This window comes from Rana temporaria, chromosome 3 (genome assembly GCF_905171775.1).
Source record: "Rana temporaria chromosome 3, aRanTem1.1, whole genome shotgun sequence".
Classification (NCBI taxonomy): Eukaryota; Metazoa; Chordata; class Amphibia; order Anura; family Ranidae; genus Rana; species Rana temporaria.
The window spans coordinates 426,863,294-426,877,544 of record NC_053491.1 but is presented as its reverse complement, the minus strand read 5'-3'; the positions used below and the strand labels follow the sequence as shown (position 1 = coordinate 426,877,544).

At 45.0% G+C, this 14,251-nt stretch overlaps 1 protein-coding gene across 1 annotated transcript in view; it reads right to left on the bottom strand.

Annotated features, from left to right (window-relative positions):
* Positions 1-384: 384 nt before the first annotated feature.
* The window catches only part of XAB2 (XPA binding protein 2), a 37,094-nt gene continuing 23,227 nt past the window's right edge, over positions 385-14,251 (bottom strand). The window contains exons 15-19 of the mRNA XM_040346262.1: positions 9,181-9,303; positions 8,869-9,049; positions 4,053-4,155; positions 3,861-3,967; positions 385-515 (exon numbers count right to left, since the gene is read on the bottom strand). Of these exons, the coding sequence (XP_040202196.1) occupies positions 454-515; positions 3,861-3,967; positions 4,053-4,155; positions 8,869-9,049; positions 9,181-9,303 (576 nt within the window). The 3' untranslated portion in view covers positions 385-453. The remainder of the gene's footprint in view (positions 516-3,860; positions 3,968-4,052; positions 4,156-8,868; positions 9,050-9,180; positions 9,304-14,251) is intronic.

The window sequence follows — 14,251 nt, the reverse complement described above, 5'->3', positions numbered from 1 at the left end:
TGTTTATATACTTGAGTTTGATACAATTAAGGGGCTATAGCAGCTTTGGGCCCTGGACAAAAAAATAAACAAGTGTGTGGGGGGTGTGTATATATGGCAGATCATCTCTACACTCAATGTAAGAACCTACAGGGTGCTTAGCCCTGCCCCTGAGGAGCAAGCTCACGCCCTCCACAGAACACAAAAGATGCATCATACACTATTTATAAATATGCTACAGATGATAACTTGGATGAATTGTAGGTGGTGCTGTCTCAGCGAGTCTGGACTCCATAGCTGACGACTAGCTGCCCACCACATGTTGTATTTATAATATACATACAGATTTATTATAAATATCTATATTAAATGATTTTGCAATTATTTGTATATAAAAAGAATCCATGAGAATGAAAAAATTGTGTTTGTCTTTTATTGGTTTTGTTTGGTGAAGAGTGTGCGTGGGGGGGGGGGTCAGTCATCAGCAAGCCCAGAGAAGACCGACGCAGGGACCGATTTCTGCTCCAATTGTACTTCTGTGGAAAAAACAAAGTTTGAATTATTCATTAAAGCGTCACAGAAGAAAATGATATATACAGTGCCATCTAGTGGCCTGTCAGGGTAATGCAAGAAATGGTGACGGAGATCTCCTGTTTTTTTTTTTTTATTTTTTTTTTTTTAACTGTAAAAATATATATTTTTTTTGCTTAGAATAAAGATCACAATCCTCTCACAATTTTTGGCATAACATCTTTCACAATATGCAAAAAAAAATGCTAAATTTACTGCTTCGTTTTTTTAATTAATTGAAGTATATTATTTCCTAAAAAAAATTGCCTTTGAAAGCCTGCTGTGCAAATACAGTATGACATAAAGGGGGTTATTTATACGAAAGGAAAATCCACTTTTCACTACAAGTGCAGTCGCTGTAGATCCGAGGGGGACATGCAAGGAGAATAAAAAACAGCATTTAAGCTTGCACATGATTGGATAATAAAATCAGCAGAGCTTCCCCTCATTTCAGATCTACCCCTCAGATTTACAGCGACTGCAATTTCAAGTTCACTTTGCACTTGTAGTGCAGAGTGGATTTTCTTTTTATAAATAACCCCCAAAATATTGCAACAATCTCCATTTTATTCTCTAGGGTCTCTGCTAAAAAAATATTATTTAGAATGTTTGGGTGTTCCAAATAATTTCTAGCAAAAAATACTGATTAACTTGTGAGTAACAAGTGGCAAAAAAGCTTAGTCTTTAAGTGGTTAAACAGACCTCATTTACAGACAGAAGTTCATTCCTTAAATCTAAACGAAACAAGAGATGCATTGTTTCTCTTTATCACTGTTGATAAACATTTACCAGCCAAGTTTTTTTGACCGCTCTGCACTTTAACATGAATCGGGGAAATGCTGTATTAGAATTTTTTTTCATTAATCATGCAGCTCTAGCCGACACCAAATTTAATTAAAATATATATTTTGTTTTAAATCCTACCAACACTGACCTAGCTATTTTTTTTTTTCTTCTCACTTATTTTTTTTAATTTTACACACATACAGTATCACAAAAGTAAGTACACCCCTCACATTTTTGTAAAAAAAAATTGTATATCTTTTCATGTGACAACACTGAAGAAATTACACTTTGCTACAATGTAAAGTAGTGAGTGTACAGCTTGTATAACAGTGTACATTTGCTGTCCCCTCAAAATAACTCAACACATTAATGTCTAAACTGCTGGCAACAAAAGTGAGTACACACCTAAGAGAAAATGTCCAAGTTGAGCCCAATTAGCCATTTTCCCTCCCCAGTGTCATGTGACTCGTTAGTGTTACAAGGTCTCAGGTGTGAATGGGGAGCAGGTGTGTTAAATTTGGTGTTATTGCTCATTCTGGTCACTGGAAGTTCAACTTGGCACCTCATGGCAAAGAACTCTCTGAGGATTGAAAAGAAAATTGTTGCTCTACATAAAGATGGCAAACCGTGGCACCCCAGATGTTTTGGAACTACATTTCCCATGATGCTCACCTACACTGCAGAGTGATGAGCATCATGGGAAATGTAGTTCCAAAATATTGGGGTGCCAACGTTCCCATTGCTGGCCTAGGTTATAGGAAGATTTCCAAGCCCCTGAAACTGAGCTGCAGCACTGTGGCCAAGACCATACAGGAGTTTAACAGGCAGGTTCCACTCAGAACAGGCCTCGCCATGGTCGACCACAGAAGTTGAGTGCACACACTCAGCGTCATATCCAGAGGTAGTCTTTTAGAAATACACGTACGAGTGCTGCCAGCATTCCTGCAGAGGTTGAAGGGGGGGGGTGCTCAGACCATACGCCGCACACTGCATCAAATTGGTCTGCATGGCTGTCGTCCCAGAAGGAAGCCTCTTCTAAAGATGATGCACAAGAAAGCCTGCAAACAGTTTGCTGAAGACAAGCAGACTAAGGACATGGATTACTGGAACCATATCCTGTGGTCTGATGAGACCAAGATAAACTTAATTGGTTCAGATGGTGTCAAGCGTGTCGCAGTAACCAGGTGAGGAGTACAAAGACAGTGTGTCTTGCCTACAGTCAGGCATGCTATGAGTAAGCACCAGTAGTTACAGTGTGAATCATGTCAGCTGTTGATTGCATCTTTTGCTGTATGGTTTTTAACCAATAAAAAAATCATTGTTGGAGTGCAGCCATTTGGATTTAATTATTTTCTATATGCCATTTCTCATACTGAGCCAGCACCGTTATTTGAGGAGGAGAAGATTTATTTTTTTGTGACCCAGACACCTGGAGAGGGTTAGTTTCTCTGTTTAGTCAAGCATGGTGGTGGGAGTGTCATGGTCTGGGGCTGCATGAGTGCTGCCGGCACTGGGGAGCTACAGTTCATTGAGAATGCCAACATGTACTGTGACATACTGAAGCAGAGCATGATCCCTTCTCTTCGGGGACTGGGCCACAGGGCAGTATTCCAACATGATAATGATCCCCAAACACACCTCCAAGACGAGCACTGCCTTGCTAAAGAAGCTGAGGGTAAAGGTGATGGACTGGCCAAGCATGTCTCCAGGACTAAACCCTATTGAGCATCTGTGGGGCATCCTCAAATGGAAGGTGGAGGAGGGCAAGGTCTTTAACGCCCACCAGCTCTGTGATGTCATCATAGAGGAGTGGAAGAGGATTCCAGTGGCAACCTGTGAGGCTCTGGTGAACTTCATGCCCAAGAGGGTTAAGGCAGTGCTGGAAAATAATGGGGGCCACACAAAATATTGACACTTTGGGCCCAATTTGGACATCACTTTTGGTGCCAGCGGTTTAGACATTAATGGCTGTGCGTTGAGTTATTTTGAGGGGACAGCAAATTTACACTGTTATACAAGCTGTACACTCACTACTTTACATTGTAGCAAAGTGTCATTTCTTCAGTGTTGTCACATGAAAATATTTACAAAAATGTGAGGGGTGTACTCACTTTTGTGAGATACTATATATTATATATATATATATCTTTCTCCATCGAGAGGGAACAAAAAAACATAGGTGGGCTATATCATGAATGATCACCGATAGCCAGTCAGAGGCTATCACAGCGATCATGTGATGGGTAATCAGGACCCCAGTTCCCAATCATTGTGCTGTGCAACCTGCAGTGACAGCCCACTGAAAATGGATAGGCTACTTATTACAAAGCATGTTAACACACTGCAATCGTGTGGATAGAGCCTAACTAGCAAGTTATAAAAACTAAAAGGCACCTTTTCTCAACAACCGTGGAGGGATCAATATATCCAATTTCAAGCGAACTAGCATTTTATGTTTGTATCTCTCAGTCAAAATGTATTGGATCTAAAGTGAACAAAATCACGAGTATGAGATAATGGCTCACCATCCGGCTCCAGCTCCTCCTCCGACTCGTCTTCCTCCCCTATGTTGATCTCATCTGGATTTACCTGCCGTGTCATCTCTGCCAATTCTGTCTTAGAAGCATCAGACCTGCACAGAATAGAAGGACATGTCATTTCTTCTGTTGGACAAACACTTCAAAGAGACGGGAGTGAATCTCCATGCAGCTACAAACCTAACAAACAGGATCTTCTCCTTCATCTGTGGTTTATCTCTTTCAGCTTCTGCTGCCACCACCGCTGCCTTCTGCTCCAGAGCCTGCATCTCATCCACCGGTTCTAGAAGGAAAAGCAAAGTTATACAAGTGCTCCACTGGTCATTATTAAATGTGGTACTTTGTTTTTTTAGGAGGTTCTAATTCTTCCTTGCACCTCCTGGCCTAGTATTCAAAAAATCTAAGGCCACTTTCACACTGAGGTGCTTCTAAACTGCCAGTATAAACACTTAGCTGGATTCAGGTATGTCGGCGTAATTTTGAGGTGGCGTAGCGTATCGCATATACGCTACGCCGCCGTAAGTCAGAGAGGCAAGTGCTGTATTCACAAAGCACTTGCCTCCTAACTTACGGCGGCGTAGCGTAAATGGGCCAGCCTAAGCGCGCCTAATTCAAATGTGGAACAGGGGGGCGTGTTTTATGGAAATGACTAGTGACTCGACGTGATTGACGTGCGCCGTTCGTGGACATCTCCCAGTGTGCATTGCTCCAAAGTACACCGCACGGACGTATTGGTTTTGACGTGAACGTAAATTACGTCCAGCCCCATTCACGGACGACTTACGCAAACAACGTAAAAATTTCAAATTTCGACGCGGGACCGATGGCCATACTTAACATTGGCTAGGCCAGCTATTTGTTCAACTAACTTTACGCCGGAAAAAGCCTTACGTAAACGACGTCAAAAAATGCGCCGGGCGCACGTACGTTTCTGAATCGGTGTATCTAGCTCATTTGCATATTCTACGCCGAACTCAACGGAAGCGCCACCTAGCGGCTAGCCTAAATATTGCACCCTAAGATACGACGGCGTAGGAGACTTACGCCGCTCGTATATTAGCCTAATTTAAGCGTATCTGGTTTCCAGAATACGCTTAAATTTACGACGGCATAGAATCAGAGTTATGACGGCGTATCTACTGATACGCCGGCGTAACTGTATCTGAATCTAGCTAACTGAGCGCTTTTGAAGAGCTTTCCATTCATTTCAATGGAGAGGGGAGTCTTTCACAGCCCTGTCAGCACACTGCCCCAGTGTGAAAGCATTCATTGATTTTAATGGAAATAAGTTTTCATGAGCTTTTTAGGCGCTGTTTTTAGCATGAAAGCGGCCTATGAGTGAACCTCTAATGGGAACACAGGAATAACACCTGGCAGGAGATCTAACCCATCCCTCCTCAACTGAAAAAAACGAATTTTCCACTATCTATGTCCTTATTAGAGAGCTTGTGCTCATTTCCAGGTCCAGTGACCACACAGGGACCAAGATAACATGTCCACAGAGGACACAGAAAAAAAATATAAGACATGCTGTCTACACACTTTAATTCTCTATCCCAAAATGGAATGCTGTTTTGGTTGGATCTGCAGTCATGAAGGTTCCCTTCATGGTTCTTTTTTTCTACAAAGAAATATGTTTGTGGGGATTAACAGGAAAGATCCAGTGGAAAATAGAAATGTTTTCTCAATGAAAGTTATGAAGACATCATGTGACCCAATCAGTTATGCAAGAAAAAAACCTTAAAAGGAGTTGTAAAGTTATTTTTTTTCCCTAAATAGCTTTCTTTACCTTAGTGCAGTCTTCCTTCACTTACCTCATCCTTACATTTTGTTTTTAAATGTCCTTATATCTTCTTAGAAATCCTCACTTCCTGTTCTTCTGTCTTTAACTCCACACAGTAATGCAAGGCTTTCTCCCTGGTGTGGAGTGTCGTGCTCACCCCCTCCTTTGGACTACAGGAGAGTCAGGACGCTCACTAACACACAGCTCCTTTCTCTATCTGCAACGTAGAGAGTATCCTGACTCTCCTGTAGTCCAAGGGAGGGGGCGAGCACAACACTCCACACCAGGGAGAAAGCCTCGCATTACTGTGTGGAGTTACAGACAGAAGAACAGGAAGTGAGGATTTCTCAGAAGATATAAGGACATTTAAAAACAAAATGGAAGGATGAGGTAAGTGAAGGAGGACTGCACTAAGGTAAAGGAAGCTATTTAGGGGGAAAAAATGTACCTTTACAACCCCTTTAAAGTGGAACTTTACTCAGAAAATGAAGTGCTGCTAGATCACTTCAGACTGGCCCCTTTTACAGGTATAGCGTTTAAACCATTAAAAATAAGTTCCTAAACCAGTGGTTCTCAACTTCCGTCCTCAGGACCCACTAACAGGCCAGATCTGCAAGATAACTGAAATACATCACAGGTCATATAATTTGCTGCTCAGTGATTGCAGTATTCTAGTCTGCATCTCACCAAGGTAATACTTATAATCTGTCCTGAGGACCAGAGTTGAGAACCACTGGCCTAAACTGTTTAAAATCCAGTAATGCACTGTCTGACCCTGCTCTGCACATGCTCAGTTGCGCTCTATTTTTCAGCACTGACGAGTTTGTGGAGGCTGATCTGCTGACAGAGGACTTAAACCCTTATATCTGTTACAGCCAAGGATCTGCAACAGCCATGATGCTGCACATGTTGTCAGTTATGACACCAATCATTTGATGGTTTGAGTTTGGTTGAGGACACAAGCAAATGTGACAATTACAATCCTGGAATGCTGTAATTCCTAAAGTTTTTTTCTTTTTAAACCCTTTAATCAATGGGTTTAGTTCCACTTTGATTTACTGCTGTTCAGGGGCTCTGGGCTTCAGCAAAAAGAAACAGGCGCATTTCTGGAGACAATTTACAGCACACGCAAATTTTGGTAGCAAAATTATTTATGTGAAATGTATGTCCATTGCTAAAGAACATATTTTTTTATCAAATTGCTATGGGTAAAGTTCCGCTTTAAGGGTTCCATACAGCAAGGGTTAAGCTGTTGAATACTTTAACCACTTCCCGCCTGGTCAATGGGAAATTTACGTCCGGGAAGTGGTTACACAATCCTGACTGGACGTCCATGGAGGATTTCATGGGGCGCGCAGCGCGGCGATCGGTGATGCGGGGTGTCAGTCTGACACCCCGCATCTCCGATCTCGGTAAAGAGCCTCCGGCGGAGTCTCTTTACCACGTGATCAGCTGTGTCCAATCACGGCTGATCACGATGTAAACAGCAAGAGCCGTTGATGGCTCTTCCTCACTCGCGTCTGACAGACGCAAGTAGAGGAGAGCCGATCGGCGGCTCTCCTGACAGGGGGGTTCACGCTGATTGTTTATCAGCGCAGCCCCCCCCCCTCGGATCGCCACACTGGACCACCAGGGAAGGGCAAAAAAAAGGGGTAAATTTTTTTTATAAAAAAGGCAGTAAAAAAAATAAATAAAAAAAAAGGCAGTAAAAAATAAAAAAAGAGATGCCAATCAGTGCCCACAAATGGGCACTGACTGGCAACATGGATGCATCAGTGCCACCCCAGAGTGTCCATCAGTGCCACCCCACAGTGCCCATCCATGCCCAGTGCCCACCTATCAGTGCCCATCTGTGCCACCCATAAGTGCCCATCTGTGCCGCCTATGAGTACCCAGTGCCCATCAGTTCCGCCCATCAGTGCCGCCCATCAGTGAGGCATACCAGCGCCGCCAATCAGTGCCACCTCATCGGTGCCCATCAGTACTACCTCATCGGTGCCCATCAGTGCTGCCATATCAGTGCCCGTAATTGAAAGAGAAAACGTACTTATTTACAAAAAAAATTACAGAAAAAAAAAAAAAAAATTTTTTCTAAATTTTCAGTCTTTTTTTTTAGTTGTTGCGCAAAAAAAAAAAAAAAATCGCAGAGGTGATCAAATACCACCAAAAGAAAGCTCTATTTGTGGGGAAAAAAGGACGCCAATTTTGTTTGGGTACAATGTAGCATGACCGCGCGATTGCCATTCAAAGTGCAACAGTGCTGAAAGCTGAAAATTGGCTTGGGCGGGAAGGTGTGTAAGTGCCCTGTATGGAAGTGGTAATGTAAAAAAAAAAAAAACTGACTGGGGAGGGAAGAGGATCAGAATTATTTTATTTATTTATTTTTACTTCCGTGCCCACAGTGCTTTGTTTTGTCTTCAGGACCAAAACTGCAGATGCTCTGAGAGGACGAACATTAGGCATTAGTCTTTTTTTAACCATATGAGATAAATTAATATAAAAGCTGAACAAACATGTTTGTAGAAGATTCAAACATGATGGATAGGTCTGTGTAAGGCACCTTCGTAAAACGCAATCCACTTGCTCAGGCGGAAGACAGGTCTGTGTCTACTCACTGTACAGAGCGGAGATGGACAGAGTCTCACTCTCCTCTATGGGGAAATCGGGTGAAAAAAAGACCACCTGTTCGTATTCATCAGATCATATCCGATCCGCCAGAAGGATGGAAAATAGGACCGCCATCTATCTGGATTTTGCAGATCGGATAGCAGCAGATGTCAGCGGACATGTCACTGCTAACATCCAGAGACTGGAGGGTCTGATCAGGTCCACCTGAAAAACTGACAGGCGGACCTGATGGGACAGCCCGTGTGAAAGGGCCCTAATTGGAGGTTTAATAAAAATGATGCAGCTCTGTATTTATAAATATATCAAGCAATATAAATACCAGAACTTGATTTGGTATTAACCTCTTACAATTCCCAGTACAGCAAAGCACATACTGGGAGAAGAAGCCCAAGGAGTCAATCAGTTCTGCTGCAGTCCTGTGATAAAGAGCATGCTAATGGGGCAAAGTGAAAGAGAGATGAGCTCATCAGTATGCTGCTTCTCCTTTCACTTCCCAGTCACAAGCCAAAATCTGTATTTGGAAGTGAAACTGAAGCAAAGAAAAATCATGTTTTTTTGGTTGACCAAGTCCCTTGAAGACATTACCTTTAGATTCCTGGCCAGCCCCTGCTGCTTCTGCCCTCAGTCTCTGGGATACAAGGAACGTGCCCTGTGTGTTGTATTTGGCTTGCACACTTCGTTTCACGCGCAGCATCTCCCGGATTGTGTCCTCATTGCCATGGCGCACCTCAAAGTCTCGCCAATTCTGCCAGAACCCTGCCGTCAGCTGTGAAAAAGATTAATATATAGAACACATGCACATGTGACATTGTGGAGATAAAATATCACCAACAAAGACCATATACACTACGAGTCATAGAAATTGCCTTTCACGGTTCCGTCTATCAAAATGCTCACCCTAGGATCGCACATCTGGGAACAGAAGGAATACACGGCTCGGGCTCGATCAATCTCTCCAAGCTTGGCCTCCATATCCGCGAAACGCTGGCACATCTCTCTAGACTGCTCGTCTGGCAACAGCTGAGGAGATAGAATCATAGAACTTAAATACTTTCCTGAACAATATTTAGTACAAATGCCTACTAATGTTAACGTCACCCGCACACAGGTCATTTATATTACATTACTTCTCTGTTGATTATTGGCCGTTTTCTTATAACTGTAGACAACCCGCTCTTAGGAAGCGTCACTTTCGACACGGCCGAGACTATTCTCGGCCCCCGCATAATGGCGGCGGTGCACATGCAGCCGCCGATCATAGGCGACCGGAGCGCGTCAGCCGGACCTTCTGCAGCTCTTCCCGAGCACTAGGGGAAGAGGAGCCCGTACCTACCGTTGCAGAGATCCTGGTAAGACAGGGGTCTCAAAATACAAAAGGAGGAAAAAATGATGAGGAATCCCCATCACTCAGGACCAAGTAAGCGACCATGGCTCCCCCCACTGGATGCTTCCTCCGGGCCAGAGGAAACACAAAAACTGATGTGTGGTAGGGAGGTGCCTCCCTTTAAAGATTTGGAGGTTGTAATCTTGTATGGTTATTTTTTCTCAATAAATACCTTTTCTGATAAAAAAGAAGAAAAAAAAAAAAAAAAAAAGATTTGGAGGAAGAGGGTATTTCCTGTGGTTCGGTGGGAGGATCTCAGGTACTGTCCTGAAAGACGCTTTGGGAAAAATGTATTAGATTCCCTTTTTATCATGGTTGGTGAATTTTATTGCAATTTTGAAAGGTGGACTATGCCTTAAAGTGACTGGTTTTAACTGCTTGCCGACCTGCTGCCGTCATACTACGTTGGCTCTCTCGCAGGCTACCAGGAGCACGCGCCGCCGAGCACACGCGATTGCTCGTTACAGAGCGGGGATCGGGAGCTGTGTGTGTGTAAACACACAGCTCCCGGTCCTGTCAGGGGGGGGGGAAATGCTGATCTTCTGTTCATACAATGTATGAACAGAAGATCAGTGATTTCCCCTAGTGAGGCCCCCCCCCCCCCCCCACAGTAAGAACACACCCAGGGAACATACTTAACCCCTTCCCCGCCCCCTAGTGTTAACCCCTTCACAGCCAGTGGCATTTTTATAGTAATCCAATGCATTTTTATAGCACTGATCGCTATAAAAATGCCAATGGTCCCAAAAAAAGAGATTTTTAATACAGCTTACCTGTAAAATCTTTTTCTTGGAGTACATCACGGGACACAGAGCGGCATTCATTACTATATGGGTTATATGGAGTACCTTCAGGTGTAGACACTGGCAATCTCAAACAGGAAATGCCCCTCCCTATATAACCCCCTCCCATAGGAGGAGTACCTCAGTTTTGTAGCAAGCAGTCTGCCTCCCAAAATGGTCCCCAAAAGAGGGGTGGGAGCTCTGTGTCCCGTGATGTACTCCAAGAAAAAGATTTTACAGGTAAGCTGTATTAAAAATCTCTTTTTCTTTATCGTTACATCACGGGACACAGAGCGGCATTCATTACTATATGGGATGTCCCAAAGCAATGCTTACAATGAGGGGAGGGAGAACATCTCCAAGACAAAAGGATTTAATTTAGAGAAATACTCAAATCATAATAAATCCAACTTAGTTGAGAAAAATAATCTTAAATTTTTAAATTTAACTCAAAAAAAGAGGAGCCCCCGGAATCCGAGGGTCTCAAACTGCAGCCTGCAGCACTGCCTGCCCAAAGGCTGTATCAGAATTCCTTCTTACGTCCAACTGGTAGAATTTTGTAAACGTGTGGACCGAAGACCAGGTTGCCGCCTTGCAAACTTGAGCCATAGAGATCTGGTGGTGTGCTGCCCAGGAGGCGCCCATGGCCCTAGTAGAATGAGCCTTTAATGATAACGGAGGAGGCAACCCTTTCAAGCCGTAGGCCTGAGCGATTAATTGCTTAATCCACCTAGAAATGGTGGACCTTGCAGCTGCCTGCCCCTTCTTGGGCCCATCCGGTAAAATGAACAGCACATCTGTTTTCCGGATCTTCTTTGTAGCTTTAAGATAGGCCTTCATGGCCCTGACAATATCCAAGGTATGCAGCAACCCTTCCTTTCTGGAAGTAGGTTTAGGGAAGAAGGATGGTAATACCAAATCCTGGTTTAGATGAAAACTGGATATAACCTTCGGTAGGAAGGAAGGATGAGGGCGGAGAACGACCCTGTCCTTATGAAAAATAAGATATGGTTCCTTACAGGATAAGGCCGCCAGTTCCGATACTCTTCTTGCGGAAACTATGGCGACCAAAAATACTAACTTCCTTGTCAGTAAAACCAAAGGAATTTCAGCCAACGGCTCAAACGGTTGTTTCTGTAAACTTGACAGAACAAGATTTAAATCCCACGGGCAAAGCGGGGATTTAACTGGAGGTTTAATACGTAAGACCCCTTGAAGGAAGGTCTTAACCAGCGAGTGGGTGGCCAGCGGCCGCTGAAACCACACTGACAGAGCAGAAATCTGTCCCTTGATTGTGCTTAATGCCAATCCTTTATCCACTCCTAGCTGGAGAAAACTTAAAACTCTATCAATGGTGAATTTGCGAGGAAGCCATAGCTTGGACTCACACCAGCCTACATAGGCCTTCCAGACCCTGTGATAAATCACCCTAGAGACCGGTTTCCTGGCTCTGATTAGGGTAGAGATTACTTTCTGAGACAGACCTCTACCCCTGAGAATCAGGGATTCAGCTTCCAGGCCGTCAAATTTAGATGCCGTAAGGCAGGGTGGAGGATCGGACCTTGCGATAGCAGGTCTGGCCGTAGAGGAAGAGTCCAAGGGTCTCTCACTACCATCCTTAGGATTAGTGAGTACCATGCCCGTCTGGGCCATGCTGGAGCTACCAGGATGACTGGTATGTGCTCCACCCTGATCCTGCGCAGCAGGCGGGGTAGTAACTGGAGCGGGGGAAACGCATAAAGAAGTTTGAACCGATGCCAAGGGCAAACCAACGCATCGGTTCCGCAGGCCATCGGATCCCTTGAGCGGGACATGAACTTGTTTAGCTTTTTGTTGAGTCTCGATGCCATGATATCCACGTCCGGCACTCCCCATCTTTGGCAGAGTGCTTGAAAGATTTGTGGATGCAGAGACCATTCCCCCGGCCATAGAGTCTGGCGGCTTAAGAAGTCCGCCTGAAAGTTGTCCACTCCGGGAATGAATATTGCCGATATGCAGGGCACATGAGCCTCTGCCCATAGGAGAATCAAGCTCACCTCTCTCTGAGCGGCTTGACTCCTGGTTCCCCCTTGGTGATTTATGTATGCCACGGCCGTGGCATTGTCTGATTGAATTCTCACCGGGAACCCCTGCAATTTTGACGTCCAAGCCCTGAGGGCTAGTCGAGCAGCTCTGAGCTCCAAGATGTTGATGGGTAATTGCTTCTCTAACTTTGCCCAAGTACCTTGGCGAGTGCAACCATCCAAAATTGCTCCCCAGCCTGTCAGGCTGGCGTCTGTGGTCACTATCTTCCAAGCCACTGGGCTGAAAGATCTCCCTTTCAGTAGATTCTGAGGGTCTAACCACCAACACAGACTTTGTCGGACTCTTGATGAGAGCGGCAACGGGATATCCAAGGCCTGTGGCCTTCTGCTCCATGCTGACAGGATGGCTGCCTGCAGGATGCGAGTGTGACTCTGGGCGTATGGTACCGCCTCGAATGTGGCCACCATCTTGCCTAGTAATCTCATACATAGGCGAATAGTCGGTTCCTTTTTGCTTAGAACCAGTAGGATTAATTCCTTGATGGCTTTGACCTTCCTCAGAGGTAGAAACACTCTTTGTTGTTCTGTGTCTAATCTCATGCCGAGATATTCCAACTGCCTTGAGGGCAGGAAAGCTGACTTTTCTCGATTTAGGACCCAGCCGAACCTCTCGAGGTATTGGACCGTGAGGGCCACTGCTCGCTCCAAGCCGGGAGACGAGTGATCTATGACTAGGAGGTCGTCCAGGTATGCTAGGATCGTGACCCCCTGGATCCTTAGTTTGGCTAGGATTGGAGCCAGGACCTTCGTGAACACCCGGGGGGCCGTAGCCAACCCGAAGGGAAGCGCCACGAATTGGAAGTGACGCGAAGCCACCATGAAGCGTAGATATCTTTGATGTGGCTGATAAATTGGAACATGAAGGTAGGCATCCTTTATGTCTATGGACGCCATGAAGTCGTCCTTTTGGAGTGTGGCAGCTGCTGACCGCACGGATTCCATCCGAAATGAGCGGATCTTTAGATATGCATTTACCATCTTTAGGTCCAAAATTGGCCTGACATCTCCATTGGACTTCGGGATGATGAATAGGTTGGAGTAGAAACCTAGCCCCTGTTCCAGGACTGGTAACCTCTACTATTACTTCCTGGGAAAGTAGATGATTTAATGCCGACATTAATGCGGCTCCCTTCTCCGGATCGTTTGGAATCCTCGACTCCTGGAAATGAGGAGGAGGAAACTTTAGGAAATCTAATTTGTAGCCCGTAGCCACGGAAGACCGTACCCACTCGTCGGGAATGCTGGCTTCCCAAACCTCTGAAAAGAGTCGCAGCCTTCCCCCCACCCTCGTGGGTGGGGGCGCCCCTTCATAAGGTTGGCTTGGGGGCTGGTTTTGCTGGTTTGCGAAACCACTGCTTTCTGCCTCTAGCAGCCTGTCCTTGAGACCTGCCGTTGAAGCCGAAGTTTGCTTTCGCAGGAGGCCGTCGATACTGTTTGGTATTAGAGGGCCCTTGCCCAGGGGAGTACTGTCGTTTAAACGCAGGCCCCTGAAACTTCTTCTTAGTTGGCAAGAGAGTACTTTTGCCGTTTGAAATGGTTTGAATGTATTTATCTAGGTCTTCTCCGAAGAGTCGTCCTCCATGGAAGGGGAACCCTACCAGGAGCTTCTTGCATGGGGGCTCGGCCTTGCTGGGCTGGGCAGAATCCTTAATAGCGTCTACCGTAAAACATATGGCCTTAGGGACATCCGAAAATTCTTCTGCCTGCTGGGCAGGAAT